At 43.6% G+C, this 25,408-nt stretch overlaps 1 protein-coding gene across 3 annotated transcripts in view; it reads left to right on the top strand.

The window, feature by feature from the left end:
• Positions 1–25,408, top strand: part of PIBF1 (progesterone immunomodulatory binding factor 1) — a 164,481-nt gene that overhangs the window by 1,880 nt on the left and 137,193 nt on the right. For all 3 annotated transcript variants that reach the window (XM_090130912.1, XM_090130908.1, XM_090130919.1), the window contains 3 exons: positions 2,653–2,851; positions 8,820–8,939; positions 25,107–25,240. In XM_090130912.1, the coding sequence (XP_089987038.1) occupies positions 2,653–2,851; positions 8,820–8,939; positions 25,107–25,240 (453 nt within the window). The remainder of the gene's footprint in view (positions 1–2,652; positions 2,852–8,819; positions 8,940–25,106; positions 25,241–25,408) is intronic.

Genomic DNA, 25,408 nt, shown 5'->3' with positions numbered 1-25,408 from the left:
TGAAAAATGATGAACATGAGATACAGAAATGGGATTTCTTCGGCAGATTGTACTAAAATTTCCATTCTAAAGTAAATTTGAGTTGAGCTCTTCCTTCCTGAAACTGAGAGTACAAAGATCACAGAGTCACAGAATCATCAAGGTTGGAAAAGACTTACAAGATCATCCAGTCCAACCATCCACCTATCACCAATAGTTCTCACTAAGACATGTCCCTCAACACAAAGTTGGTGACTCCACCACCTCCCTGGGCAGCCCATTCCACTGCCAGACCACTCTTTCAGAAAAGTAGTATTTCCTAACATCCAGTCTGAATCTCCCCTGGCGCAGCTTGAAGCCATTCCGTCTAGTTCTACCACTAGTTACATGAGAAAAGAGGCCGACCCCCAGCTCACTGCAGCCTTGCTTCAGGGAGTTATAGGGAGCAATAAGGTCTCCCCTGAGCCTCCTCTTCTCCAGACTGAACAATCCCAGCTCCTTCAGCTGCTCCTCATGAGGCCTGTACTCCAGACCCTCACGAGCCCTTCTCTGAACATGCTCCAGGGCCTCAATGTCTTTCTTGCAGTGAGGGGCCTAAAACTGAACACAGTACTCAAAGTGCGGCCTCACCAGTGCTGAGTACTGGGGGACAATTACTTGTCTGTTCCTGCTAGCCATGCTATTTCTGATGCAAGCCAGGATGCCATTCGCCTTCTTGGCCACCTGGGCACACTGCTGGCTCATCTTCAGCCAAGCATCAATCAATACCCCCAGGTCCATTTCCTCTACGCAGTCTTCCAGCCACACCCCCCCAAGGCTGTAGCATTGCTTGGGGTTGTTGTGGCCAAAGAGCAGGACCCATCATTTTGCCTTGTTGAACCTCATCCCATTGGCTTCAGCCCAGCTATCCAGCTTGTCCAGATCCCTCTGTAGGGCCTCAGTACCCCAGGCAGATGGATACTTCCAGCCAACTTGGTGTCATCTGCAAACTTACTGAGCATGTACTCAATGCCCTCATCCAGGTCATCAATAAAGATATTGAAGAGGACAGGCCCCAGCACTGGCCCCTGGGGAACGCCACTTGTGACCGGTCGCTATCTGGGTTTAACTCTATTCACTACCACTCTCTGGGCCCAGTGTTGTAGCCAGTTCCTTATCCAGCCCAGAGCATACCTGTCCAAGCCACAGGCTGTCAGCTTCTGCAGGAGAATACTGTGGGAGACAGTGTCAAAGGCTTTGCTAAAGTCTAGGTATACTACTTTTCCTCATCTACCAGAAGAGTCACTAGATGATGGAGACTAGATCATAGATGGATAAGAGACATTTTAAAAACTAGAAAGGAATGGAAGGAGAAAGAAGAGGGGACAGATTTTGCATCTTTGAACTTGAATGTTTATGAACCACAGCCTGGATAACTTGGGAAAATAATGTTCACACTTTCAGTGAGAATTGCTAGTTGGTCAGAAATGCTTTTCCAGAATGACTTTCTTTTGATGAAGTAAAAACTTACCTTTCTCCTTGCTTTTCAGCAACTTTTGAATTCATATATAGCTGAAGATAGACTGGCTAGCGGGCTTTCCCAAATTACTTTGTCAATTAAAGGTTTTAACACCTGTGATAGGTCTGTTAAAGTATAACATTACTTAGCTGTATCAAGTTACAGAATACACCAGCTTAGAGTTTGTGACTAATTCAAAGCCATCTTCTTTAATAAGTTTGGTACAGGTTTAATGCCGTAAAGCTAGACCTGGGATTAGTTATAGTAAAGTAACTAACCAACCAACTCATTAGCAGAGCAATGTCTCTGTGTGCCTGTTTGCACAAGGTTGGAATATCTTTGTTTGCCCATATGTGAATTGGTGAGGAGTGCTAAGTAAAAAAGTGCTAATGTGCAAATTAATCTTAATGGACGCAAAAAGGTGGAACTGCTTTCCTCATTTTTTCGTCTCATTGCTGCCTATTACCTGACATCTTCATTTAATAGAATTGTACACTATATACAGAAACTGTCTTTCTGTGACTGCTTGGTTGATGTGTAGTTTTCTTAAGGGGAGAAAAAAAAAGTCTTGTAATACTAACAGGTTTTTGTTTTTTTTTTTTTTACTTTCAAAGTTTCTTGCTTAAGTTACTTGCTAAATTTTTTTAAAGGACCCCAACTTTGGATGTTACATGGGGTGGAAAATGAAGGGATGTGTGTGAAATAGACCATACTGTGTGTATTCTGAAGGTCAGCGAGATGCACATTGAAGTTAATATGGCTTTATTTGGTTATTTACCATGGATTTCTTGGATTTTATGTGGAAGTAAATACTATTTTCTCATATTTTTAACTTTTTAAATTGCCAAATTAAGACTAAGAGGAATTAAAATCATCACGTGCTGAGATTGTCACTTCTCAGAACAGACTGCTGGTGTCAGTGCCTTTGGGCTGTTATCAGTGTAATTTTGCTGAACAGTGTATCAAGCTATGAAGCTCCTGGTTTCACATGTGTGTGTGTATGGATACATGTACACAGACATGTTTTAACATATATACACAGTATACCTAATCTCACTCTACATTTTTCTCTCTATGACATGACCATAACTTACTCCCTAGCCAGTGTATTGTAAGCGTTTGTCACTCGTGTTACTCACTACTTCATGTCTTCTGTTTTCAAATCAATCTTAAAGAAAACATCAGGCGCTAATGAAACAAGAAATGGAAACTATTTTATTAAGACAAAAGCAACTTGAGGAAACAAATCATCAGTTAAGGGAGAGGGCTGGAGATATTCGTCGTAGTTTGCGTGACTTGGAATTAACAGAGGATGGCTACGAGAAGCTGAAGTCTCTGCCAGAGGATCAGCTTTCTATCCCAGAATATGTTTCTGTGAGTATTGTGTCCTACATTGACTTAAAATACAGCGATGTGGAAGGTCAGATTGGGTTGGAATTAACTTTCTTCATGATAGCCTTATATCTTCCTGTGTTTTGGTTTTGTGGCTAAACAGTGATGAAACACACCAGGGCTTTGGCTGTTGCTGAAAATTGCAAGTTGTTGAGGCTTTGTCTTTCTGCTGCTTTGGCTCTAGAAAAGTCAGGGGTTGGCCTGAGGTTGAAAGGGGACACAGCTGGGAGAGCTGACCTGTATTGGTTAAAGGGATATACATAGCGCCATGCTCAGCAATACAAACTGGAGGAACTGGAGGCAGAGGAAGAAGGTGGGGGATGGTACCTTCCAAGGTGGCTGTCACTCAGACTGACCAGTTATGCGTCTGCTTCTGGGAGGTGATGAGTGACTGTCTCAGCATTGCTTTTTTTCCTTTTAAATTCCCCTCCCACCATCTTTTCTTAAACAGTTGAGAAAACTTGATCCGAGTTCTCTTGCTTTTGGTCTTCCTGTTCTTCCTCTGTCCTGCTTCAGCTGGGAGCAGTGAGCAGTTAAATAGAAATAGGACTGTAGGCTAGGTTCAACCCAGTCCAAGTTATAAATTTCTTCTATTTAAAATCTAGGGGACCTACATATAGCAGAAGCCAGACTATTTGTCTGTTCTTATTCTTCCCAAATAGAAAGGAGAGACTTCTGTGCAGATGTGTTATTCTGGCTTGTATCAGGAATGGTACAGTGAGCAGGACTAGGGAAGTCAGTACAGAAACGACATTGAGGTGCTGGAGCAGGTCCAAAGGAGGGGAGCAAGGCTGGTGAAGGGCTTGGAGAATATGCCCTATGAGGAGCAACTGAAGGAACTGGGGATGTTTAGTCTGGGGAAAAGGAGGCTGAGGGGAGACCTTATTGCTCTCTTCTGATGTCTGAAAACTGCTTACAGCGAGAGCGGGGTTGGTCTCTTCTCACTGGTGACAGGCGACAGGATGGGGGGAAATGGCCTCAAGTTGTGCCAGGGTAAGTTTAGGTTGGATATCAGGAAACATTTCTTTACAGAAAGGGTTGCGAAGCACTGGAATAGGCTCCCCAGGGAGGTGGTTGAGTCACCATCCCTGGATGTGTTTAGAAACCATTTGGATGTGGTGCTCAGGGACATGATTTAGCAGAGGGTTGTTAGAGTTAGGGTAGTATGGTTAGGTTGTGGTTGGATTTGATGATCTTTAAGGTCTTTTCCAACCTGAGCAATTCTATGATTCTATGACATGCTTCTGGATCCATCCATTCTAATTGGATTTGAGTAAAGAAGATAACCTTTTAATGACATCTTAAATAGAAAGGCTTATTCATTTTATGGAGGTGAAACAAATAAGGTGGTTCAATTAAATGGTGGGAAATGACACACTGATGATCTGGAATACAACAGGCTGAAGGCTGGAATTTGGAACTCAGCCTGCCAGAACAAGCTCTTAAAGCATCTCTTGCTTTTTTGTTATGCTTTCCAACTGGCCCTTTCCAGAAAACAAATTGTAGCTTAAATTACACTTTCATTATTGCTTTCTTGATTTCAAAAATTTTGTTAATTCTGGCTCATGAGTCGATACAGAGTCCATGGTGGTACTCAGCTTGCATTGAAAGTACAATGCTTTCATAGATTTTTGACACGTCCAGAGCATCCTGGTTAGCTTCTGAGAATGCAGTGGGTTTAGGCATGTAAACCTTGTTTCACCAAAGTGTTAGCACTGTACTTATCTATAGTGGTTGTTATTAAGGAAGCTGTAATTATGATAATTCTAAGAAGCTTAGTGCATTAGTTGATGTATAAATATTGTATGAGTGACCCTGTTGCTAGATGGAAGCCATAGTAATAGGTAAGTACAGTGAAGTAAAACCTATCCCTGTCAGCAGAAGGGAGACATTCTTGGGAGCATCCTTTTTCAGAAGTTCTAAAATTTATACTTTTGAAAGTGCTAGGAAAACTTCAAGGCTCCAAGTGATAAAGCAAAAATGATGAGGTCGAGGCCCACTAGGTTACTACCACCTGTCTATTTCCCCTTTAGCCTTCAATATAACTATCTGGAAGTAGTCTGTTGTTGTTGAGTTCTGTGTTGCCATGGTCAACAAAGGAGATTTTAAACACAAACTCAGTTCCTTGTCAACTTGCTTAAAGTCAGTGTGCAGAAAAGTCCAGTACTTCAGAAGTTGACTGACAGTTTGAAAGGCTGTGCAGGTGAGCATGATAGAATCCAGGAGCTGATAACTTGCCAGCTGCTGTAAGCGAAGCTGTCACAATATAATCAATGTGCTTAGATTGTATTAGTGAGTAGGAAAGGGTTCTCAAATACATGAAATGACAGTGGTCAGTAACACTCTTCTATCCCAATCTATCTTTCTTTGTCTTGGACATTCACCCAGCTACTTTGTCTGTGACCAAATACAATTCTGCTGAATCCTGTTTCCTCCTTATACGCATGTCAGTTTGCTCTTTTGAAGAACTCCTGGCTTTTATCCCCTCCCAACGCTGCTCTGCTCCCCTCCCCAGAAGAAAACGTTCTAAATATACACTGTGGTAAGATGCTGCTTTCTGCTTCTTCTCCCAACTTTAATGGAATCAAGCGTGAACTTGACTATGCTACTTAAGAATAAGCGATCACTGAGCTTTCTTGGAGTTGCTTAACAGATCCAGACACTGGGAGGCTACAAAGCTGTTTTACATGTCCTGTCTATGCATCTAATTGACTTCTGAAGTTTAGGAAAGGATGCTGAGGGGAAGGTGTTTTCATCTTTGCTTACCTAAGGAGGAATGATGTGCTTATAAAATCATGGAATCACCAAGTTTGGAGAAGACCTATGAGATCAACTACCTACCACCAGACAGATAGAATTTCAGGTTGCAGGTCTATGCGTAGGCAGGTCTATGCATAGGCAGATAGCAGTTTATGTTAGGGTAAACTTCTCTTGGTGAGAAAAAGATCTGCTTACAGAAAATTTGAGCAAGAAAGTTCCAGATTGAAAGCCTTTTTTTTTTTTTTCTTTATTTATCAGCATTAAAATACTGCCAAATAATTCATCACCATGCAAACAAATTTATATATAGTATCTGTATTCACATGAAACCAAGTACACTGGACAAACTAGGGGAGTACAGGTTTTTAATGTATAGATCGTCTTTTGAATTTTTGACTGGAATTGAAACGAATGTGATGTGTATTTCTCTTTTCTTCCACAAAGGGGTGCAATAGTGACATGCTAAAGGAAAGTCTGAGCAGTGTTTATTCTGAGTTATGATGACAAAATGAAAATGTTGATTTAAGCATCTTTCTCTTAAGAAGTGTTGCTTCTTTGTTAAGAACTTGTAAAAACTTTGATTTATGTGGACGTGAAAAGTGAGATTGTATGTAAAAAGTTTTAAGGGTATTTTTTTATCACCTACCGGAGTGATTTTTAAGAAACAGTATATGAAAAACATGGGAAGTACTTCAGGCCACTGAACTGATGCTTTGTTTGGCAGCTGAACCATGAAATGTGGTGTGTAAAATTGTGAGCATCTTATGCACACACCTGCAGAAATAAATTCAGCTGCCTTTTTGTTTGTTTAAATAAGTCTGTGGGTATGTATCAGTTCTTCAGTTTAATAAGTTGTTCAAAATGAGCTAGAAAGATAGGTAAATGCTATTTTTTTCTTCTGAATCCTGAAGGGAAAACAGTTGTTAAAAATGATATTTGATTTTTTTTTTTCCCCAGTGTCTTTCATTTGCTTAATTACTGCCTCTGCAGCTGACGTGCTCTCTTCTTTAAGAATGCTCTTAACTGAAGCAGCTGTTTTCAGATAATTTCATTTAACAGAAGCTAATTTTCCCTTCTTTGGTACCCTGCTGTTTCTAGCCCAGCCAGACACTGAGGTGCTGGGGCAGGTCCAAAGAACGGCAACAAGGCTGGTGAAGGGCTTGGAGAATATGTCCTACGAGGAGCAACTGAAGGAACTTGGGGCTGTTCAGTCTGGTGAAAAGGGGCTGAGGGGAGACCTTATTGTTCTGTCTGATGTCTGAAAACTGCTTACAGCGAGAGCGGGGTTGGTCTTCTCACTGGTGACAGGCGACAGGATGGGGGGAAATGGCTTCAAGTTGTGCCAGGGTAACTTTAGGTTGGATATCAGGAAACACTTCTTTACAGAAAGGGTTGTGAAGCACTGGAATAGGCTCCCCAGGGAGGTGGTTGAGTCACCATCCCTGGATGTGTTTGAAAGCCATTTGGATGTGGTACTCAGGCACATGCTTTAGCAGAGGGTTGTTAGAGTTAGGGTAGTATGGTTAGGTTGTGGTTGGATTTGATGATCTTTAAGGTCTTTTCCAACCTGAGCAATTCTATGATACTGTGATTCTACTTCAAATGTCAAATGGTTACCAGTTGGTGACAACAAAGCTTACTTTTCAAGAAGAATAATTTTGGAGGGGGAAGGATTTGATTGAAATTCAGTTCTCAGCTTCAGTTGTCATCAGGCTAATTCTGAAATAATCCAGACAGGTGGAAGCTGTAATCAGTGGAAGCTGTAGTTAAGACTTTGAGGACAGCACTGCATGCGGATTTCTAAAGCATTTTCTTCAAGGAAATAGTTGAAGCCTGTCAGAGGTCAGAAGTTAGAAAGAAGACATAAAACTAATTCTGCTGTTCAGTTTCATGTCAACACAATGTGATTTCACTTTTACATGAGAAAAACTCCATAAACATTATGGGGCTAGATTACTCCAAAAATCAAACAGTAATGAAACTGTAAAATAAGATAATGGTACAGCGGTAAAATAACTTCAGTTAGTTCACTTGTAAGTGAAAGTAAAATTTGTAGTTGCCATTTGGAATTTACAGAATATGAAGAAAAAGTTACAATACCATTTTTTGAGTCAAATTAGACTGTAATTTTAAAAACCTATTACTTATAACATGAACAAAATTAAAGCTGTAAGTAAACTTAGGCGTATCAAATTGAGAATGCCTTCGATGCTTCTCATTGTCTCTTATTTGCAGCAAAACAGAGATCTGCCTTCCCGCATGGAAGCATTTGCTTGTTCTGGAACACTTTATTTATCTATGTGTTTTCACTTGTTTTTCTTCTTTAATTATATGTAAAACAAAATGTCAAGGGATGGGAGGGGAGGAGCAATGCAGTAATTTTTGCATGAAAATAATGCTTGATGTTCTATTCACCCCCCAGAAGAAATGCTTTTAAGTATTGAGTTAATGTGGAGGTTACAGTGGGAGCAAGGGCGTACTGTCATAAAAGCTCTCTACTCTCTTCATTGTTTTATCCTTTGTTTTTATTACTCTGTTTTCTAGTATTTGTTCTTGTTCAGTAAAAGCATTTTGGGAAAGTTTTATAGCTGTGAGATTTTCTTTTTTTATATGGGACTGTGCCTATGACTGGTGAAGGAAGGAATGTGTGGGACAGGTTTTTAGAAAACACTTTCAAAAGACTTTTGTTCAGATAAGATGTAGTTCTACAGGAGCTGAAACCAAAGCTTTTCAGTTGATTCAGTTAGAATGCATGTCACAAAACCCAAACATACTAGTAGCATAGTTCTGTAATGCAGCTGAACCCATGGAGCAACCTGCTGTGTTGAAATTGTGTGTGGGGTGCTCTTTTTTTCCTGGATGTTTGCTGTGCCCACTTCTACACTTGCTCTTTCTTTTTCTTCGATGTAGAGGGAGCAGACTTAGCACACTGAGCTGTCAGAAAGCAAAACTAATCTCTCTTCTTTGCTTCACACCCCACAAAAACATAGCTTGGTTCAGGGAGGTTAGAAGTTAAGTTGGTATATTGCTAGTCAAAGAGGCTCTAAAGTTGCCGCAAATGGAGTTTGGGACCTCGTGGTCACCTAGGACCTGTAGCCTTTAGTAAGCAGCCTTACTGAGACTGCCTTAGTTGAAAAGAAATGTGTATTTTTGCCAGTCTTTGTTTTGAATATGTATCTTGTTCTTTTAGATTCGATTCTATGAAGTGGTCCATTCCTTAAGAAAAGAGCTGGGTGATCTACAGATGAAAAAGGAGACGTTAACAGAAGAAGTAAGCGAATACAAATCCCAGCTGAAGGCTCTAACAGAGGTCTGTGCACTCTAGTTATCTCAATTAAGAAACTGTAAACATAAATGATATGCCAAAATGGTTGCATTTATATGCTTCAGCATTATTTTGTGTTCAGCTCTGATCATGTCTGAGATCGGATTAATGATGTTACCTGGGATTTGCATGAGCATTTTCATTCAGTGTGCCTTTAATGTGCTCTGACTTGCTAAATTCCATAGAAGAATCTCAGGCTTCTGCTATTTAACTGGCATTCATGTAAGTTTTTGTTGCAGCGATTTAACAATGTAGTAGTTGATACATTTCTTGGTTCAGACCTTCCTTTAATATAGACATTTCTCTACTATACATCCACATGATGGAGCTATCCACCTTTCCCACAGCTTTATTTTTCAAATGTTAAAGCTTACTGCAATTTTCTTTTGGCGCTTTTGAGAAGGCACTAGAATGTTACCTGTATTAAGTTGAAGTGGTTTTATTCAAATGCTTGTATGCTGTTTGCTTAATCATGCTTAAATTGGAAAATAATTAGTGAGACTGAATAATGTCTTTAAAGAAGAAAAGGTAAGAAAAGAGATCAGGATGTTGAAATGTCATCAGGGAAAAAGTGTACAGTTGTGAATAAAAACGAGTTTCTCTGAAACCTCATTTCCAAGGTTTCAGATAAGACAGCTTGATACATTTGGAAGAATTTGTAGAGTTAGGCTTTGTTATTGTTTAAACCAAATTTGAGGACATAGCAGTAGTTTGTTTCTAGCAAGTTCAACCTAATGATGAGTATTGCTGAATCTCAGGTTGTTTCAGATCATAAGGTGAGAGGAACATCAAAATGTGAGACTACATCAGAATCTCATTGTTAGTGAACTAAACATAATTTACATAATCATCTCTTGCAGGATACAAGTGAATGTACTGTTTGGGTAGCCTTGTCATTTGAGCTCCTTTGGTAAGGTCAGGTGTTAATACAAGGAAATTTGTCAACAGGAAATAAAGTACTGTTTCATTCCAAGTGTTACTTTAGCTTTCCACCCTTCTTTTTCTACTTTTATGTAGTAAAGAATTCTAGTCTATCTAGCCAGAAAAGAATTCAGGAAGCAAAATCCAAAGTTGTCCAATCTGTTGTGCTAATTCTATGAAAATATAAAACAAATTCTTCAAATGAGACAACTATTGCCTCACATTTTCTATGTAGTGTTGTGACAGAAAGGCTGTAGTGCTTTAATTTCATCGAGGATGTGAGCTGTAGTTTAAGTCTATGGTACTGCAGTGTGAGAAATGAAAGACAAGTAGAATGTTTTTTTTCCTCTTCTTGTGATCCTTCATATTACTTCTTAGTTGGAAAGCAAAGCAGGGTAGTTCTTTTCTCTGAAAAGTACTTGCAGACCTGCTGTGGCTGAATATTTTTTTTCATGAAGTCAGGCTTCAGATCCACTATACTTGCTGCCATGTTTTGGGGGATTGCTGTTGTTCCGAGAAAACGAGCTTACTTGGCACAACAGATCTAGCCTTACACAGAAGTGAGTACTGGGAAACTCTGTACAGTTGTCCTGGTGTTATAACTTCTCAATCAACAGTGTGCAAAAATCCAGCTGCACTAGCTATCATTTGCTTCTGTAAAAATGGAATTGTCATTGTAGCCTCATAAAAGAACTAATTTTCTAAGACTTGTAAAATCCATATGTTCTTTCTGTCTAGGCAATTCATAAAATCATTTGTAATAAAACATCTTTTATTTCTGACTTCAGTATATAAAAGTCACCGTTCACATATTTTTCACCTGCACCTGTATCTCGTAGGTATACGAAAACATACTTTGTTCATAAGGAGCAGAAGGTTTTAAGTGTGTACAGCCTCTGTTAGCAGTAATTTAATTTTTGATATGCAGAGCAGTAAGACCACTAAAACTCCACAGCTTTGTTAGAAATTTCTCTTGTTGATTGCCTGTTGCTGCTCTGAGTTAGCTCTTAGTCAAAGCCTGCTGAATCTTTAGGGCAGGCCCAATAGGGTGGGAAGCTGCTTCTGACAACTGGTATCAGAAGAAAAGTGTGCAAAAAGTGCTCTTGAACACTAGAACATACCCAATAGCTTTTGACACAGCTAGTGTCAAAAGATCTTTGCCTCTTTTTTGTTTTTAAAGTGAGGAATAGAAATAATTCTGCAGTTCTACTGCTGTTCATGGCTGTTGGTTATGCAGTTCCTCTGATTCCAGGATCATCAGCAGCAGCCCTACGAGGGAGGCAGTGGAACTTGCAGAAGTGATGTTCTTGTATTTCAGTGCTGATGGATCTGTTATCAGATGTATGGAGGGCTTTTTCAGTCCTCCTTTTTTGTTGCTCAGTACTTACAGTGTTACTACCACCTTTGGAAGTACAGATAAAAAAAAGAAAATCCATGTGTAGAGCTGTATTGCCAGGAGCTTCCCAGAAACAGAACCGGCTCCTGGTGTGGGTATTGCCACGTGTACTATTTTCAGACCTGTGTTTCCAGAGTGCTTAGAATCTTTACTCAAAAGATGTAATTTGCTACTGGCTCTGTCTCTCAAGGCTCAGAGAGTCTGAGAAGGAAATGGCGCTTTTCTTTTTATCTTTATGAGGTTAAGTATTGCTTTCTTCATTTTGGCTATGTATCTTGACAGTGTTTTTCTGGAATTCAGTCTTAATACAGTTTTATTAGGGCTTTCTTTTTGTAGCTATAATTTTTTTTTTCCTGTAGTGTTGCCTTCAGGACTTGGAATCAAATTTATAGTTTGACTGTTATCTAAAAGCTTTGATTAGCTGAAAGACAAAGCTGGATGCATGTAGGACAAAGATCTCTTCTAACACTTTGTCTCTGAATCTGGATTACTAGTTGTCACATTTTACTAGACAAATCTATTAATTTTATGATGATAATGTTTCCCTTCTGGAGGAAGAATGTTTCTATAGCCTTCAAAGAATACCCTATTGCATTCAAAGGGTCAGTTGGCACTAGATGTATCTGTGTTGTAAAACTGAGGCTCCTATTGCTACCCCAGAAAGACTGTTTCCTAAGATTTCTTCTGAAGTTTCACATCTGTAATCAAAGGCAGCACACAGGAAGCTTTCCCCAGTTCCCTTCCCCAAAGCCTTTCCCATTCTTTCATGCAGTGCTTTAATTACCTGGTCTCTACGTTGTTCTCTGGAAAAGGCAGATAAGGCTTCAGTTCTAGGTCACACGTATGTCTCCTTCTCTTAATTATTATTTATACTTATGTTGTACAGTAAAAAAGCTGCCAAGAAAAATATTCTACCAAAAGCTATTAGCTTAGGGCAGTAGGTTAACATTTTGAAGTCTCAAGAAAACGTATGTATTTATGAAAAATGTCTTTTCAGTCCATTGTTTTTCTACTTCCTTGGTTATACAGCTGTAGCTATTATAGACTGCTAGGCATTACTCTTAAGGACTAAAGGGCTTTTTTTAGTCTCTAATGTGGTGATCCCAATGAACCTTTTCACCTGAGAGCATTTCAATGAAGAGCAGATAATCATCAGCTCAGATTCAGAGAAAAAGTGCTGTTGTGCTCTTCAACATCTCCATCAATGACATCGATAATGGGCTCAAGTGCATCTCAGCAAGTTTGCTTATTGACACCAAGCTGAGTAGTGCTGTAGACACATTAGAAGGAATTGAAGACATCCAGAGGGACCTCAACAAATTCAAAAGGTGGGCACATATGAACCTTGTGAGGTTCAGCACAGCAAAGGGCAAGGTTTTGCACTTGGGTCAGGGTAACCCCAGATATGTATACAGACTGGAAGGATCACTCCTTGGGAGTAGCCCTGTAGAGAAGGACCTTGGGGTCCTGGTGGATGAAAAACTGAACATGAGCCAGCAATGTGCCCTTGCAGCTCAGAAAGCAAATGTTATCCTGGGTTCCATCAGAGGAGGGGTGGCCAGCAGGGACAGAGAGGTGATGGTCCCTCTTTACTCTGCCTTCGTGGGGTGCCATCTGGAATACTGCATCCAGCTCTGGGGCCTCCAATACAAGAAAGACAGGCAGCTGTTGGAGAGGGTCCAGAAGAGGACCACAAAGATAGAGCACCTCCTCTACGAAAATGGACTGAGGGAGCTGGCTTGTTCAGCCTGGAGAAGAGAGGGCTTTTTGGCATGGTACTCTGCAAGGAGCAGATGCATTCTGCACAGCAGCAGGGAATTGCCTCAGCTGCTTGAGGGGCAGACCTGACAGGGAGCAGCTGACATTGTTCTCTGCTGTGATCTGATGCTAAGGGGGTGGGGCCAGGAGCAGCGGTGGACCAACCCCATGTGTGTTTAAAATCTGCCTCTAGGGAGCGCTGTGAACAGGATGAGCAAACGACAAGGTATGGCAGTTTGCGCGGGGCAGGAGAGCAGAGTGTAGTATCTCTGCCCACTAGTAGAACGGCCACCTATCGGGTGCCTCCCTGACAGTATGTGGTTGGTCTTTTCCAACCTGAGCAATTCTGTGATTCTATATCTTGCAATGGTCTCCACCAGGCAGAAAGGTCTGGTGAGAAAGATGATGGCGATTCAGAAAGTCCCTGCCTGAAGAAGTGGCAGTACAAGTCTCTGGCTCCAGCGAGTCTGTTACTACCAGTGAAGGGGGACAGGGACTCCACCTGTGTGAGGTTTGAGCAGGTGGATGAGCTGCATGAGTATAGTGGCTGCACTCAAGGAGGAGGCTGAGAGGTTAAGGAGTACCAGAGAGTGTGAGCAGGTGACAGACTTGTAACTCTCTGCAAGACAGACATTGGCGATATTCACCAGACAGTGGTGGACCCCCTGCCCTGCCATTGCCGAGCAGAGCAAGGCAATTTGAGAGGAGGAGTGGAAATGAGTCGTGACTCAGCGATGTATACAAACACCATCCTGACCATCCTCACTTCCCCAGGAGCCTCTGCAAAATAGGTCTGAGGCCCTGAAACTTGAGGGAGAGGTGAGAAAGGGTGCGGTAGGAGGTCCACGCACCAGGCTGTCTCGAAGCAGTCTACTCCACATCTCAAGACTGCCTCCACATGGAAGGACAGAAGGGTGGTTGTCATAGGTGACTCCTGGCTAAGAAGAACGGAGGGCCCTGTATGTCTGCCTGACCCTACCCATGGGGAGCTGTGCTGCCTCCCTGGGGAACGGGTCAGGGATATCTCTAGGAAACTTCCTGGTCTGATTCATTCTCTGATTATTATCCTTTATCTACAGTTTAGGCTGGCAGTGATGAAGTTGTTGAGAAAAGCCTGAGGACTATCAAAAAGAATTTCAGGGGACTGGGGTGGGTAGATGATGGAGTGGGAGTGCATGTGTTTTCTTCTATCCCTTCAGTGGTGGGGAAGGATACTGAGAGGATCAGGAAAACCCACCTCAGAAAATGGATTAGAAGTTTGTGCAAACACAAGAATCTTGGTTTTCTTGACCATGGGATAATTTATTCTGCGTTTGGCATGATGGCTACAGATGAAACTCACCTGCTTCCAAGTGGTCAAAGGATCATAGCCCAGGAACCGGTGGGACTCATTGGAATGTCTTCAAACTAGGTATGAAGGGGGCAGGGGACAAAATGAGGGCCACTAGGATTGAGTGGGTAGTTTAAGGGTTCACCCCAGACTTGATGTGTGAAGAAGGAGGAGTACAAAGGGATGGAGAAGGGCAGGGGGATGCTGCTGTTCTAGGAGATCCCAGATTCTCTAGAAAGGCGGTGAGACGGAAAGCCTGGCTGTAATGCCTTTATACCCATGCTGGGAAATAAGCAGGAAGAGTTGGAAACCATGAAACACTTGGAAAGTTATGACCTTGTTCCTGTCACAAAAACATGGTGGGATGACTCTCATAACTGGAATACCACGATTGAGGGGTATCGGCTCTTTAGAAGGGATAGTCTTGGTAGGACGACTGGAGGAGTTGCCCTCTATGTCAAAGACAGGGTAGACTGTGAGGAGCTCCTTCTGAGAAACAGTCAGGAACAGGTTGAGAGCCTGTGGGTTAGAATTAGGGATAGGACTAATAAAGGCCAGCTGGTGATGGGGGTATACATACTACAGGCCACCTGATCAAGGGGAGCCTTTTGACAGGGCCTTCTTGCTTCAGCTGCAGGAGGCATCATGCTCACAGGCTCTTTTCCTGGTGGGGGACTTCAACCATCTGTCCATCTGTTGGAAAAACCACAAGTTTTTGTGAGCTGCATTCCAGGGGACTCCTGGAATGCATTGATGATAACTTTCTGGTTCAAGTATTGGACAAACAAACCAGAAGCGAAGCACTGCTGGACCTGCTGCTCACCAATGCGGAGGAGATCATTAAGGGTGTTATGGTTGGAGGCAGTCTGGGCTGCAGTGACCGTGCCATGGTTGAGTTTGTGATCTCGAGGAGTGTGGCCCTGGCAAAGCGTGGGGTCAGCACCCTGAACTCCAGAAAAGCGAACTTCAGGCTGTTTAAGGAATTGTTGGCTGAAATCCACTGGGATGCTGTCAGATGCCCTCTGACAAAGATGCTGAGGGAAGCTGGCTATTCTTGAAGGATGCCTTCCAGAGAGCACAAGAGGTTTCCATCCCTCTGAATATGAAAGCGGGCAGAGGAGGCAGGAAACCAGCATGGCTTAGCAAGGATCTGCTGGGCAAACTGAGGGCAAAGAAAGGTATATATAGATTTTGGAAACAAGGGCGTGTCACCTGGGAAGAATACAGGGATGACATCTGGGCTTGCAGACATGGGATCAGGAAAGGCACTGCACAGGCAGAACTGAGTTTGGCAAAGGATGTGAAAAACAATATAAGATGTTCTACAGGTACACTGGCCAGAAGAGACAGGCCAAAGTGAGTGTACTTCCTTTGGTAAACGTAAAAGGAAAACTGGCTTCAACTGGATGAAGAGAAGGCTGAGGTACTGAATGAGTTCTTTGCCTTGGTCTTCACTGGCATCCAGGATTCTGATATTTCTCACATTCCTATGCCCTGCATCCCTAAACCTCTAGGTGGGGACCAGAGTGGTAAATTCCACCCCCCTCCACTGTAAGGGCAGAGCAAGTCCAAGAACGCTTCATGGGACTGAATGTGTACACATCTGTGGGGCCTGATGGCGTGCATCCCAGGGTTCTGAAGGAGCTGGCTGAGGTGGTTGCCAAGCCGTTCTCCATCATATTTGAAAAGCTGTGGCTGTCAGGTGAGGTACCGGGTGACTAGAGGAAGGGTCACGTCACTCCCATTTACAAGAAAGGGAGCAAGATGACCCCGGGAACTACAGGCCGGTGAGTCTCACCTCTGTGCCTGGGAAGATCATGGAAAAGGTCTTCCTGAATGATGTGCTAGATCACATGAGGAATGAGTGTGTGATCCAAGACAGCCAGCACAGTGTCACCAGGGGAAGGTCATGCTTGACCAGTCTGGTGGTCTTTTATGATGGAGTGACGGCACTGATAGACAAAGGGAAGGCGATCGATGTCATTTACCTGGACTTGAGCAAGGCCTTTCACATGGTTCCCCACCACATCCTCATATCCAAATTAGAGAGATGTGGATTTGATGCGTGGGCTACCTGCTGGATAAGAAACTGGTTGAAAGGCCACAGGCAGAGGGTGGTCATCAATGGCTCTATGTCCAGGTGGAGGCCGGTAATGAGCAGTATACCCCAGGGGTCTGTCTTGGGACCGGTGCTCTTTAACATCTTTATCAATGACATTGATGAAGGAATTGAGCGCACCCTCAGCAAGTTTGCTGATGACACCAAGCTGAGTGGTGTGGGTGACATGACGGAAGGAAGGGATGCCATTTAGAAGAACTTCAGCAGGCTTGAAAGATGGGCCCGGATGAACCTAATGAGGTTCAACACGGCAAAGTGCAAGGTTTTGCATTTGGGCCAGAGGAATCGCAGGCGTTTATACAGACTAGAAGGAGCAAACCTTGAGTAGCCCTGTAGAGAAGGACTTAAAGGTCCTGGTAGATGAAAAACTGAACATGAGCCAGCAGTCTGCTTTTGCAGCTTGGAAAGCAAATAGTATCCTGAGCTCCATCAGAAGAGGGGTGGCCAGCAGGGAAAGGGAGGTGATTGTTTCCCTCTACTCCGCTCTTGTGAGGCCCCATCTGGAGTACTGCATCCAGGTCTGGGATGCCCAATACACGAAAGACAGGGAGCTGATGGTAGGGGTCCAGAAGAGGGCCTTAAAGATGATCAGGGGGCTGGAGCACCTCCCCTAAAAAGGAAGTGTCAACGGTTTACAGACTGGTTTGGCCCAGTTCTGTGACTAGCAGAGCAGAAGTATCTGCAGATCCATGCCTCCAGAAAAATGGATAACGGAAAAAAGATAGAGAGATGGGACCCAAAAGACAATAGCAGCTATGATCTGAGGAGAAACAAACTAATTTACTAAATATAGATCGGAATGCCATAATACAATATAATTAGAATTGAAGCTAATAAATATGAGAGAGACAATGTCCGAAAGGTGGATAGGCCTCACCACAACGCTGAGGTAAGATGCGCAGTCCAGTTGAGCAGCAGGGAGACAGGAGGAGAGCCGACAAAGAAGAGTGGACGAAGAAGAGAGGATCAGGTGACCTTGTCAGGAGTTATATCTCCTCTCTGTGACTGCAAAGTCCCCTGGGTAATGTAGATCTTCTTCTCTTCCGGGCAGATACTCAGAACTTGAGCATTAACACTTAAACTCCCAGTGCCCTACATGATGTTATGATATGGCATATCAAAAACCAAAAATCACAAAACCATGACAAGCGTTAACTCTTTTAAGTCCCAGTGCACTACATGATGTTATGATACGGAATACCAATAACCGAAAATCATAAAACCATGACAGCAAGGCTGTGATCTGTGACCTCATTGCAGCCTTTCTGTACCTAGAGGGAGCCTACAAACATGAGGGGAGTCAACTCTTAATAATGATAGAGAATGGCAGGACAAGGGGAAAGGGTTTTATGTTGAAGGAGGGATGATTTAGGTTGGATATCAGGGGGCAGTTCTTGACCAAGAGAGTGGTGAGGTGCTGGAACAGGCTGCCCAGAGAGTTTGTGGATGCCCTGTCCCTGGAGGTGTTCAAGGCCAGATTGGATGGGGTCCTGTATAATCAATGAATATATGGATGTTATAATTAAGAAATATACAGGAAAGTTAGGCTAAACATGTTATCATGCTAAAGAACAATGGATGGAAAGCTTGCTCTTGTCCTCAGCTCGCTGAGGAAACTCAAAGAGGAGCCATCTCCAAAAGAGATCTTCCCCACTGATAGTCAGCTCTTAAATGGAGTCTATTAGAGATGGAGCCAGGCTCCACTCCTTCCATTAGCACAGGAGAATTGTTTTCATCTCTGCTCCCAGGGCTGACTCTTTGCTCACCTCAGGTGGTCAATCAGTGGTTCAGGCCGTGATTCAGCAGTTCCCATACACTCCACCCCTTCACGGCATGAACCAATGATTGAGTTGACTAAAAGGTAAGCTTTCTCTAATACAGAGATCTGATACATCACAACGCTTATATAATTTCCATCCCAATGCATGTTGATACATTTCAAGATGAGTGACGATCGGTGAACGTTCATATTCTTTTATGGGCCAGTGCTCGATGACGTTACTGGAGGCATGTGGTCATGAGGTGCAGGTCCGTCCTGTGCTCCATCAGACCCATGTAGACCATCACCAAGTGTTGCACGTGATCTGACAATAACCCTGAAATGCTTTGATGGCATTTCGTTCCTTCCAGTGATCCTAGAGGCTCAAAGACTCACGGAGAGAGGTGTTTCAGAGGTACCAGGAGGGGAAGGTCAGCTCTCCAGGGCAAGATACAGGCCGTATTTCTATCCTGGGTCAACACTTTGGCTTGTACTGGGGCATGTCCCAGCACCTGTACCACACATCTTCTGGCCAGATGTCTACAGCTGCATAATTATATCAGGCACCAAAGGGGGTGTCCTGATCTGCCATAGGAAAATGATGGGGGTCTCTTTAGCAATGAAGATTGGAATGTTGACCACAATATCAGTAGACCATGTAGCTATTACTGGAGGGACTACCAAGCCTCTCACTTCCAGTAATCTCCCCCAAGGTGCAAGTAGGCCACACCACTTGGGTCCTACCTGCACCTTCCAAGGCCATTTTATCCTATGGGTACCCAGATCTAAATTCTCAGGGGCAGGGAGCAGAAGATTATTTTCATTACCAATCTGGGGTCTTATCTGACTATCAGTGCATATAATTTGGATCCTAAGCAGGGAGGCCCATGATTTCTGTAACATTTTCAGGGCACTGGGTCTGCTGTCTCGGGGTCTGCAGTGACTGGGAGTCTGTCTTCAGGGCAGCCTTAAGAACAGTGCTATAATGTTCAATGAGGCCTGCCCCCATTGGATTATATGGCAGGTAGAACCGCCATTCGATGTTGTTTTTTTCTGCCCAGCGTTCTATCATTGCACCAGTAAAATGGGTCCCTTGGTCACTCTCGATGACTTGAGGTGTCCTGTAGGCAAACATCAGTTTAGTGAATGCCTTGATAGTATATGCCTAGTTTGTTTTCAGTACTGAATAGGCCTGCAGTAGCCCACTTGCAGTATCAGCTCAGGTCAGAACATATCTCTCTCTTCAGACTGAGGGAGGGGCCCCAGTGTAATCGACCTGCCATCGCTGAAGAGGATTGTGTCCTTTAGCAATGTGGGCTGTTGTTCCAGGCAGCGATCTCGGTCTCATCTTAGAGCAAGCGTCTCAATCTCAGCATCCCCGGGTGATGCCAGGTAGCTGTATGGGCAGTCCCCAGGCTTTAGCAGCTGCCCACATGGTCCGGCATGCCATAGTTTCTGATGTAACCAATGGGTGATGTTCTCAGATGGTGAATTCTCAATCCATCGAACTCAGGCCAATGTGTCGGCTTCATCATTTCCTGGCGACTGTAGGACTGATGACCAGAAAAATGGTAGACACATACAGTTCTGTGTTTGACTGGATTCCATATGTCTAACCACATGTCTTTGCCCCAGATTGGTTGGGCATGGATAGTCCATTCCTGGGTGGCCCAGGAATGTGCAATCCAAAGAATGAAACCTCAGTACACAGCTCAACTATCTGTACAGATATTCAGGATACCACCACCAGGTTCCTTAGCTAGAACCATCCACACAGCTCACAGTTCTGCCTATTGGCTGCTCTGACCATCCCCCATCAAAACAGATTGTCTTGGAGGAGGGATGGTATGCTATCGCTCTCCACTTCTTTGGGTTGCCCTTACTGGACCCATCTGTGTACCAGGCATCTTCAGGGATAGGCTACTGCCCCTCTTGAACAGGACTCTTCTCTGATGGAGCGACCAATGTTTCTTTTGGTGCATCACCATGATATGTCACTGGGCCTAGGATCTTCTGAAGTTCTTCTTTTAATGGTGACGAAGACAGCCTGCTTCTTTGGCTGAGACAGGTGACCCATTGTGCCACTGTTTGTGCTTGGGCCACCCCTGTCTTAGGAAGGTGGGTCAGATTTTTCACCCACCCCTGAATTGGCAGAGTGGTCTTAACTATGATTTCATCCATTTGAGTTATCAGCTTTGCTGCCTGTAATGCAGAGTAGGCAGCCAGTAACTGTTTGTCAGTCATCCTGTATCTTTCTTCTGCTCCATGCCAGACTTGAGACCAGAAACCAATGGGGGTCCGAACAGAATTCTAGTGTTGCCACAGGCTCCAACCAAAGCTGTCTTGATTGATATGAACGTCCAGCTCAGCTGGGAGGGTAAGATATACCCAATGCCTGGGCTTGTTTAACTGCCAGTTTTGCCTGTTGGAAAGTGTCCTGTTCTGTTTTCCCCCAGTCCCATAGCTGCCCCTTTTTTGTGAGTCTGTGCAGTGGCCTTAGCAGTTGTGCTAAGTAAGGTATAAAGGAACACCAGTATCCCAATATACCTAAAAATTATTGCAGCTGCTTTGGTGTTGTAGGGACTGGGAATGCCTGGACCTTACCTATGACAGCACTGGGTAGAACTTTGGTCTTTCCTGACCAAACCACCCCTAGAAATTTTACAGACAGGCCCAGACCTTGCATCTTTTGGGGATTTATAGCCCATCCTCTCTGTTACAAATAGGCAGTTAATGAATCTGCTGCCTGCCCTACTGCCTCCAGTGAGTCTGATGTCAACAGATCATGAGTATAATGATATAAGTTAACATCATCATTTTTTTTTCCATTTAGCCACGTCACGTGCCACTATATTATGACAATATGTCAGCGAATGCACGTACCCTTGTGGCAGGACCTGAAAGGTCCACTGCTTGCCTCCCCACGTAAATGCAAACTGATCTTGCAATTCTTCAGCAATTGGGATACTGAAGAACGCATTTGCTAAATTTAGGACACAATGATAGGTTTTTATCTCCCTATTCAATGTGTCCATTAGGGAGGCAATATTGGGTACAGCTGGATGAATAGGAGGCATGACCTTATTTAATTCTCTATAATCCACTGTCATTCTCCACGTGCCATTCGACTTTCGCACTGGCCATATGGGGGGAATTATGTATGTGCAGGTCTTGTAATGCTCACTTCTTCTAATTCCTGCACCGTTCTTGATATTTCATCTTGTCTTCTCGGGAACCTATAGTTCTTACGTTAATAATCCGGCACGGTTTTGGCAGGCAAATAGGCCCATGTTTCACATGGTCTCTTAATATTGCCTGCACTGCCCAGATTCTGATACATCTCTGTTGAAGTCTGAACTCTCCCATAGTTGTCTGGAGAGCCAGACCCCATATAATATCTATGCCCAGGATGTATTCCTAGACTGAGGCAATAGACACGTTATACTCCCGGGGTAGGAGTTTCAACCGTTTGGGTGACAGGAATAGTCTGTCCTCCAAAACCACCAATCATCACTCTGTCTCCATCACATTTACTCGGATCTCCGTAAATAATTGATGTTTGTGTTCCAGTGTCCACTAACGCCATAACTCTCTGAGTATTTTTTCAGGACCAATAAATCGTTAATTCTACATAGGGCCTCCAGTCCTGTCTGGAGGCCCTAGGAGGACTAACATCCCTTGTCATGCCATGAATTGTGGTGGCCAATTCTTTTGCCTCTGGTGGCTCAGGCATCGTGGCCCAAGACACCTGAGGAGGCTTTTTTTTCCTATTAGGGATTATAAAGTAGCCTATTTATAACTCTCACCTGATGTTTCTTGGGTAGTTCCGAAGTTTTTGATTGTCCTTTAGTTGTTTCCAGGGTTGGCAATGAATCTTAGCAAATTGGACCCCAGCCCAAATTAAGTCATTAAACATTTGTTTTCGGGAAACCCTTATGGGTCCAGATTGAGGAGCTCGAGTAGCTGGCCTCTTGGTTTTAATCACTGGCATGACCTTGGCTTCTTCTAATGTCCAAATGTTGCACCTAGTCCGCAGACGTTCTGTTTCTTCTAGGTCAGCCACTAACTGGGCAGCCTGCTGGACTACCGCTTCTGAGGCCACCAGGGAATTTAATATAGAGACCAAAGTGCCATATAGATGAGAGGGGGCTTGCTGTAGAATCAAGTCTCATGCCCACTGAGAATTTGACCATATCAGGGCCATCACATGTAACTTCATAAATTGCTTCCCTTATGCCTAGTTCGTGGATATAATTTTGAAGGTCTTCCATGGAGGACCACATCCATGTACGTAGAGGTATATCAGATTTATTGGGCCATACCATACGGAAGGCTGCCATTAACCGCCATTATAGAATGGTTTTCATTAAGATATTGAATACCCACATATAACCTCTGCCTGAGGGCAGGATGGACAGTCAAGGTGGCCAACTTGGATATATATTTCCGGGCCATTCACCATAACGCTTTCTGCTCCAGAATCCCACAGTCCAACCAAGCTGGCACATTTTCTCTAGGCTTCTGCTGAAATCGCTGTACTAAATCTATCAATTCCATTGCCATGTATGGCTGGGCTGAGTTATGTGCAAATGAGTCTGGGCAAAGGGCCCAGAACTCTCTGACCTGGAAGTCTCGGATGGAGAGAGGAATAAATCCCCCATGATTCAGGAGGAAACAGTCAGAGGCCTACTATTCCATGTGGACTGCCACAAGTCCATTGGTCTGGATGAGATCCATCTGAGACTGCTGAAGGAACTGGTGGAGATGATAGCCAAGCCGCTTTCCATCATCCATCAGCATTCCTGGTCAGCTGGGGAGGTCCCAGAAGACGGGAGACTTGCCGATGTGACTCTTCTACAAGAAGGATTGTAAGGAGGATCTGGGGTCCTACAGCTTGTCAGCCTGATCTCGGTGCCAGGAATGGTTATGGAATCATCTTGAGTGAGATTACACAGTATGTGTGAGGCAACCAGGGGATCAAGCCCAGCCGGCATGGATTTATGAAGGGTAGGGCCTGCTTGACCAACCTGATCTCTTATGATGGAGTGACCCACCTGGATAGTGAGGGAAAGGCTGTTGATGTGATCTGCCCTCAGCCTCCCACAATGTCTGCCTCAGTATTCTCCTGCAGAAGCTGGCAGCCCATGGCTTGGACCTCTTGGCTGGATAAGGAACTAGCTCAGGGCTGAGCCCAGAGAGTGGTTGTGAATAGAGTTAAATGCAGCTGGCGACTGGTCACGAGTGGTATTCTCCAGGGGTCAGTGCTGGGGCCTGTCCTCTTCAATATCTTTATTGATGACCTGGATGAGGGCATTGAGTACATGCTCAGTAAGTTTGCAGATGACACCAAGTTGGCTGGAAGTATCCATCTGCCTGGGGTAGTGAGGCCCTTCAGAGGGATCTGGACAGGCTGGATAGCTGGGCTGAGGCCAATGGGATGAGCTTCAACAAGTGCCGGGTCCTGCACTTTGGCCACAACAACGCCAGGCAGTGCTATAGGCTTGGGGGGGAGTGGCTGGATAACTGTGAAGAGGAAATGGACCTGGGGGTGTTGGTTGATGCTGGGCTGAAGATGAGCCAGCAATGTGCCCAGGCGGCCAAGAAGGCCAATGGCATCCTGGCTTGCATCAGAAATAGCATGGCTAGCAGGAACAGACAAGTAATTGTTCCCCAGTACTCAGCACTGGTGAGGCCGCACTTTGAGTGCTGTGTTCAATTTTGAGCGCCTCACTGCAAGAAAGACATTGAGGCCTTGGAGTGTGTTCAGAGAAGGGCTCGTGAGGGATCTGGAGCACAGGCCTCATGAGGAGCGGCTGAAGGAGCTGGGATTGTTCGGTCTGGAGAAGAGGAGGCTCAGGGGAGACCTTATTGCTCTCTTTAACTACCTTAAGGAAGGTTGTAGTGAGCTGGGGGTCTGCCTCTTCTCTTGTGTAACTGGTGATAGGACTAGAAGGAATGGCTTCAAGCTGTGCCACGGGAGATTTTAGGCTGCATGTTAGGAAATACTTCTTTTCTGAAAGAGTGGTCCAGCAGTGGAATGGGCTGCCAAGGGAGGTGGTGGAGTCACCGACCCTGGAGGTGTTCAAAGAACGTTTGGATGTTGTGTTGAGGGACGTGGTTTAATAAGAATTACTGGCATCAGTGGATGGTTGGACTGGATGATCTTATAGGTCTTTTCCAACCTTGGTGATTCTGTGATTCTATGATTCTTAAAGTACAATGGTTAAGGAATCTCCATAAGGGATAGCCAGCGTTTTAGAAGTTTTTTTTTCTGTGTGTTCTCTTGGACCCAATTTTCTAGTTGCCATAACAGTGTCTTAAGATATCTACAGAGTTAAAAGGGGACAATGAATTACTGTGGGAGTGGAATACCTGTAAATAAGCACTTTTTTTTCCCCCTTCTTTTTTTTTTCCCCATTTTTTTTTCTTCCACCATATCTATGATTGACATACAAATATACCAGATTAAATTTAAATTGGCTGATTTTTTGTTTTTCTGGAAGTTTCTGAATCATCAAATGTCTTTCTTCTTTTTCAAATAGACCAGCACGTATCTTCACAAGCATACTGGCTTTAAAATGTTTTAATAGTAGTATGACTTCTGTCCCATAACAGCACATAGTGTACAAACCTGTACTGTATATGAAGGCTACTAGTGCGCTATAAAGGTGGGATAGTGGACAAAAGCCTTAGGAATTGTTAGGAAAAAATAGGTATATTAATCAACTATCTGCTAGACGTCCAAATACTTAGAAAAATGGAAATAGTACCATCTCAATATTTGTAAGTGGACTTCTCAACTTTCAGTCCGTGAATGTTTTAAGTAATTATCAATGTTAACTGTGGTCATTTTAAAATTTGCCTTCTAGAACTATGAAAACGAGAGGCAAAGTCGGTCAGAACTTGAGGTTAAATGCCAACGCTTAACACTGGAACTGGTTGATACCAAGCGGATGATTCAACAAGGTGATTACAGACAAGAGAACTACGATAAAGTAAAATGGTAGGTATCTCTAAAAGTTTTCTACTAACATAGAAATATTAATAGATAACTCTAGTTTTGTCAGTCAGGATTGAAGTTCCATTTCACGATCTTTTTTTTGTTCAAATGCACCTCATTTTTCTTACTTCTATCCACTAATGACTTAATTGTCTCTTGTAGAATAAAATG

This window comes from Phasianus colchicus, chromosome 1 (assembly GCF_987193195.1).
Source record: "Phasianus colchicus chromosome 1, bPhaCol1.hap1.1, whole genome shotgun sequence".
In the NCBI taxonomy this organism is placed as follows: Eukaryota; Metazoa; Chordata; class Aves; order Galliformes; family Phasianidae; genus Phasianus; species Phasianus colchicus.
Note: the sequence above shows the minus strand (reverse complement) of the source record. Positions and strands in the feature narration are given on the sequence as shown.